This window comes from Eurytemora carolleeae, unplaced genomic scaffold, assembly GCF_000591075.1.
Source record: "Eurytemora carolleeae unplaced genomic scaffold, Eaff_2.0 scaffold18, whole genome shotgun sequence".
In the NCBI taxonomy this organism is placed as follows: Eukaryota; Metazoa; Arthropoda; class Copepoda; order Calanoida; family Temoridae; genus Eurytemora; species Eurytemora carolleeae.
In genome coordinates, this window is record NW_019396537.1 from 710,359 (window position 1) to 716,951 (window position 6,593).

At 30.6% G+C, this 6,593-nt stretch overlaps 1 protein-coding gene across 1 annotated transcript; it reads right to left on the bottom strand.

Annotated features, from left to right (window-relative positions):
* Window positions 1-3,265: 3,265 nt before the first annotated feature.
* On the bottom strand, window positions 3,266-6,287 carry LOC111705042 (uncharacterized). The gene is made up of 3 exons (XM_023477469.1): window positions 6,164-6,287; window positions 4,293-4,668; window positions 3,266-3,627 (listed from the first exon to the last, which is right to left on the bottom strand). Exons 2-3 carry the CDS (start codon window positions 4,608-4,610, stop codon window positions 3,274-3,276), a joined length of 672 nt encoding a protein of 223 aa, XP_023333237.1. The 5' UTR covers window positions 4,611-4,668; window positions 6,164-6,287; the 3' UTR covers window positions 3,266-3,273.
* Between the last annotated feature and the right edge of the window lie 306 nt (window positions 6,288-6,593).

Sequence of the window (6,593 nt, forward strand, 5' to 3'; positions counted from 1 at the left end):
GTTTTCAAAAGGTAAAGAGTACATAATTTACATCTTAACATGATACGCTGATTGGTTGAATTTTATATAATTCTTTCTTGGATATCGAATGCGTATTAAAAAAATCTTGGGTTAAGTAAAACCAGGAGTTTAAAAGCATTAATCTTGATATCCATTATTCTAAAGTTTTCAGCTCTGAACTTTTAATTCGACTCAATAGCCGAAAGCTGATATACTTTAAGAGTATGGCTTGATTTTTTGCTTAAATTGTTTTATTTTGATTTAAAAAGACATTTTTAAAATTAATGTCATCGTTTTCATATATTCGTTTGTATCCAATAAACCGTAAACTTCAAAGTTGCTAAACCAATCTAATCAAAACTATAAAAACGGTTTCAGCAAATTTTGATTTCTTAAAAATGTTAGAATTCCGGTAAAGGAAATATATAATCAGACAAATTATTTATTTTTGATATTGAATGTATGGAGAAAATAAAATGCTTGGAGATGGGTCAGAAACATAAACTGAAATTATATACAATCGTTTTGATCCGTTTTTAAAAATAAACATTTTTTTACACTATTCCAATTTAGACTCTGAACGAAAATTTTGGCAAGAAACGTTCCAAAACTAACCATTTTTAAATAAATAAGAACAAACAATAATAATCCGTGTTTTAATTTTCAAATACAACATGAAGTTTGTATAGGTAGTACGAAGTAAGGACTCGGAAGTAAGGAATATTTATAATATTTAAATAACTTTTAAAATGTTTTAAATCTTTTTATTGTACATTAATTTTACAACGACGGAGTAGCAAGAAAGTCAATTTAACATTTTATGAAAATATCGATTATTTGATTAAATACATTTTAAATCTATTTATACTTTCAATTAAAAAAGTTTCGGGATATTTTGAAGTTAAACTCAAACCTGAATTTGTCATTAGTGATTATACAAAATGTGTTTAAAATTTTAGGTAATATTTAAATATTTAGTTTTATATAAACAGTTGAAAGGAACAGAAAATCATTTTTTGTTAAAATCTTTTTCTAAAAAATGTATCACTTATATGAACTCTACTTATTACATAAAATATATACACTTATATTTATAAATACTAAAATAAAATCATGAATATTCATAATTTTTAACAATTAGACATTTACAGAAAGGGACATCATCATTCCTTTTAATTGTCTGATAAAGTATGAATGAGATATCAAGGTTTGTATTTATAAAATCTGATTATTTTAAATTGTGATTTATCTACAAAAGTGACTTGCGTATTTCTACTGCAGAAAAACAGAAGCACTTTTTAACCTGGAAAAACGACAATATCTTCCGCATTCTTTATCAGATAAATTATTCCAGGGTACCGTTGTGAATTAGGGTTTGTTGTCTTTTCATGGAGCGTCACTTCAAATTACGCTTACAGTCCCTTTAATTGACAGCACTTGAAACACGATGGGCGAACTATGAGGGTTTATTTGTAATGTAGACAACATGGATTACTCCAAATACGAGATAATCAAATATACAACCGTTTTCCAGGCATTCATGCAGTGTACAAGCGCTTTTCTTTTCCAGATTTAACAACAAAAACAGTAAGGGGGGATGAGGTGAAGAAAGGGGGGGGTAGGGAAGGGGGGATGAGGTGAGGGATGGATAAAGTGAGGAATGGGAAGTGGGGATGAGGTGAGGGAAGGAATATAAAAGAAGGATGAAATAAGAGAAAGAAAAGGATTTAAGAAAAATGAGTGAAAACGACAAGAGGAAGTAAATATGAGAGAAAAGAAGAAAGAAAAAAAAAACAATTGAAAATATGAAACAAGATATAAGTGGTCCAGTTCACACATCTTTCTTTTTTTACAATATGTATATTCATTTTAACAGCTATTTTATTTAGAATATATAAATATGTTCAAAGAATTTTGACTACTGAGGATCGTCGTGAGACGTAAAGTTTGTTAAGTATAATTCTGTTTTGAAAAACGTGAAGTTAAAAAACTAAAATATTTAAAAAATATATATAGCTATACAGGATTAGTCAAACCAGATTAGTGTAAAACTAGTATAGCTGCACAAAGTCTTTGATAAAGGATGTTTTATTTTAATTCTAAAGTTTTGGGGAGTATATTTTTAATTGGTAAGTTATATTTGCAGAAAAAAAAACTTTTTTATCTCCATAACAGAAAGCGGCTTATATTTTTAACTTTTCAAACCTCAACTTTGAAAATAAATTTTCTGAAATGTTTTTAATGCATTAGGCATAACAGACCAGAGCTGGGAACTTTTGAATTGTGGATATCAGGATTAATGCTTAATCCACTCTTTTTCTTAATCTCCAGATTAAATTTGGCTTATTCTCCTCATGTTATTAATCTCCAGATTAATTAACCGATCAGGATTAAGGATATCCCATTCTAAAGTTTTCAGCTCAGTCTGAAATAATGGGTAAAACAAATCTAAGATATACCCCATGATTTTTAAAATTTAACTTTTGGCCTGAAATTGGCATGATTAAAAAGCCATTAAAAACGAATAATTTAGCTTAGACTAAGGTTTAAAGGGACTGTAAAGGAAAAATGAAAGGGGGTATAGGATGAAACCTGAGAATCTCGGGCGTTGAACGATATATACAAGACATCTATCTGATTTTCCTGTCTCGAGAAATTGAAATTGTCAAATTTATACGAAAATTCATATATGCAATTCTGTATAAAAGTTGTAGTATTAAACAGATCATATTCAACAAATACGCAAACAATTTAAAAACGACGACATCCCACAGGAGCCTGAGAATCTCAGATTTGCTCCTATAATAATTTTTTAATTTTTATTTTGCACTTTTAATAGATATAATTGATAATACTATTAAATATAGTCCTCACAGTCCGTATTACGTCACCAGAACTTCGGCCAATGGCAGTGCAGTATACTGGTCACATGATTTCCGTCTGTATCACGTGACAATCGTTCAACGCCAGTGATTCTCAGGTTTCATCCTGTACCCCCTTTTTATTTTTCCTTTACAGTCCCTTTAAGCGATACCGTTGTTAATCGGGAAAGCTTAATTTTTAATCTAATATCATATATTAGTATACGTCTACCAGTTCCATAAATCTATATAACAATGATTATAGTTATGTTTGTGAGAACAGATTAAAATGCAGTAATTGCTGGAATGGGATTTTTTTCAAAATTAACAATATTTTGATGGCTTAGAGCAGTTTTACTAGTAACACGTGTTGAAGGGGAGAGAGGTGTTGTAAATCCCCCTCCTTGTGTCTCTACACTTGATCCCCATACACGGGATATATCTGATTACTTGATGTTGATGTTAAGGCTCGAAGTTGAATTGGAGTAGCTCTCCTAGATTCACAAGATGTACCAGGATTGAGTTGGATTGGAGTATTACTCCTAGATTGACTAGATGGACTAGGACAGAGTTGAGTTGGAGTAGTACTCCTAGATTGACTAGATGGACTAGGACAGAGTTGAGTTGGAGTAGTAATCCTAGATTGACTAGTTGGACTAAGATGGAGTTGAAGGTGTGAAACTGCTCGTAAAACGGCTGGTGGAGTCTGTAGCAGTGGTGAAATGGAATCAGAAGTAATATTAGATTCCATTATTTGATCTCCCTCCTGTTTACAAAACATAATTGATTTACAAATATTTAACTAAGATTGAAGAATAAAATAAAATAATTGAAAATAGCTTTACTCTTGCGAAGCATGCACCAGAGCCCGAAATTTAAGAAAAAGTATCATTAACGAAACTCCCGAGTTTCCTTTTTGGGGTCTTAACATTTGTGTAGATTTTGATTTAAGAGATTCGAAAAAACTGGAGAATATGGAGAAACTACATAAAATAATATTTCATATCACAAAATTTATATCCTCAAAACTGCCTAACCCCATTCATGAAACCCGGGTTCTAAACTGGTTTTCTTAACGATACCCTGTCTTAAGTTTTGGGCTCAGGCATCGCATTTCTTTGTTTACATTAAATGTGTAAAGCAGTTTCTACGATCGTAACGTAAACAAACTTTGTGCTGCTCACACCAAGTTTGTTGACATTTCATTCAGAAGCACTTATCTTTAAAAAAAGTTTAGATGGTTCCAAGTGTATCTTTCTTGACTTAATCTGAAATTGAAACAATAGACTCTGATTAAAAATGGCATTAAGATTTTACAACGTTAAAATATAGATGCTCAAATCTAGAACGATAAACCAGATAATATCAGTAAAAGTACACACCATTGCTGCCATTGAAAGATTTTTTGTGATAATCAAAAATTATTTTTTCCTGTATCGTTTTTTCCGAGTTTACATGATGAGAGCACAGTTTTGTGTATCGAACAATTTTCTCAGCACTCGAACCAACCTTCGAGTCAGAAAACTCGAAGCTGACAGGGGAAGAGCTTTCGAAAAACACACTGTCTTCGGTAATAAGAGTGGCTTGTTCATTAATCGATTGCTGGTATTCATCAATTAGGTCTTGAGTGTCATCCTCGCCTAGGTAACCGTGTACTCTCAAACAGTCAGCTGAAACTGCAGCTGATGCGTTGGGAGATTTTCTGCTTTCTGGATATCCGTCAGCTGATTGGTGACGTGTCATTGGCATATACGAGCTAGAGGGACACGGTTGAAGATATCCTTCCTGGTCCTGGGCTAGAACTTCTCTAAACAAATTAGAATAAATCAGTTTTGCATTTTCTGCAATTAATATATACGAATTCAAACCCTCTGTAAGTAAAAAAGTTTCAGTCTCTACAAATAAGAAAAGCTGATGAAGTTGTTTACTCAACTAACTTCTTTTACACAAGATGAAATGAAAGTTTTAAAACACATTAAACATTTATCAACCTTAATCCTCCGAACAAAACAAAACCCAGGTAGATGCAACTCCTTGTTTTTTATTTATTTTTAAAATTTAGATTATATTAAAAGCTGAAAAAAATATGTCAAACCTCCAATGTTTCAAATTTTAACAATGTTGACCAACATTACCAATCCCTGATTCCCCCAACAGCCGGCTGTTTAGTTATTAAAATTTCCATTGTGAAAAATTAGTAAAACACCATACCAGTGCTCTGCGAAGTTTCATAAACAAATTTGCGCATTTTTTATGTAGATACTATTTCATTATTACTTATAACCTTGTTATGTAGATACTATTCATCATTACATACCTTGTTATGTAGAATAATATTTCATCATTCCATACCTTGTTATGTAGAATAATATTTCATCATCACATACCTTGTTAAGTAAATACTATTTCATCATTTTATACCTTGTTATGTAAATACTATTTCATCATTACATACCTTGTTATGTAAATACTATATCATCATTACATACCTTGTTGTCTGGATACTATTACATCATTACATACCTTGCTATGTAAATACTATTTCATCATTACATACCTTGTTATGTAAATACTATATCATCATCACATACCTTGTTATGTGGATACTATTACATCATTACATACCTTTTTATGTAAATACTCATACATCATTACATACCTTGTTATGTAAATACTATTACAGTATTACAAACCTTGTTATGTAGATACTATTTCATCATTAAATACCTTGTTATGTAGATACTATTTCATCATTACATAGCTTTTTATGTAGATACTATTTCATCATTACATACCTTGTTATGTAGATACGATATTATCACTACATACCTTGTTATGTAGATACTATTACATCATTATATACCTTGTTATGTAGATAGAATTTCATCATTACATACCTTGTTATGTAGATTCTATTTCATCATAGATACTATAATGTCATTAAATACCTTATTACATAAATACTATTACATCATTACATACCTTGTTGTGTAAATAATATTTCATCATCACATACCTTGTTTTGTAAATACTATATCATCATTACATACCTTGTTATGTAGATACTATTACATCATTACATACCTTGTTGTGTAAATACTATATCATCATTACATACCTTGTTATGTAGATACTATTACATCATTACATACCTTGTTATGTAGATACTATTACATCATTACATACCTTGTTATGTAAATACTAATTACTATTACATCATTACATACCTTGTTATGTAAATACTAAATACTATTACATCATTACATACCTTGTTATGTAAATACTATTACATCATCACATACCTTGTTATGTACGGTTTTGTACTCGGTGTATTTATCCAATAAGAAGCATTATGAACCGTATCTCCCTCTAGGTCAAGATAGCTGGCAGAACTCTAATTTATAATATATTGATAATAATTTATTTAAAGAGACAATCTACGAAATTTCCAGTGGTCTTCCAGTTAAAATAGTACTCAAAACCTTTGGCTAAGCAATGATATCCTTATGTTATTATTCATCTGAAAGGTATGAATTTCTATTTTCGAGTTTTCTACAGAAGGGGTTTAAAAAAAATGGAAATGAGAAAAAGTTGGTAGATTTGATCTGTTTTAATGTACCCATGATATTTTCCTTATTGTTACTGAGATTATAAGGTACAGTTATTAATGAAGAAGCATTTAACCCTATCCCTGCTGGGGTACTTGAAAACCAGGATATGCTGGGGGGGGGG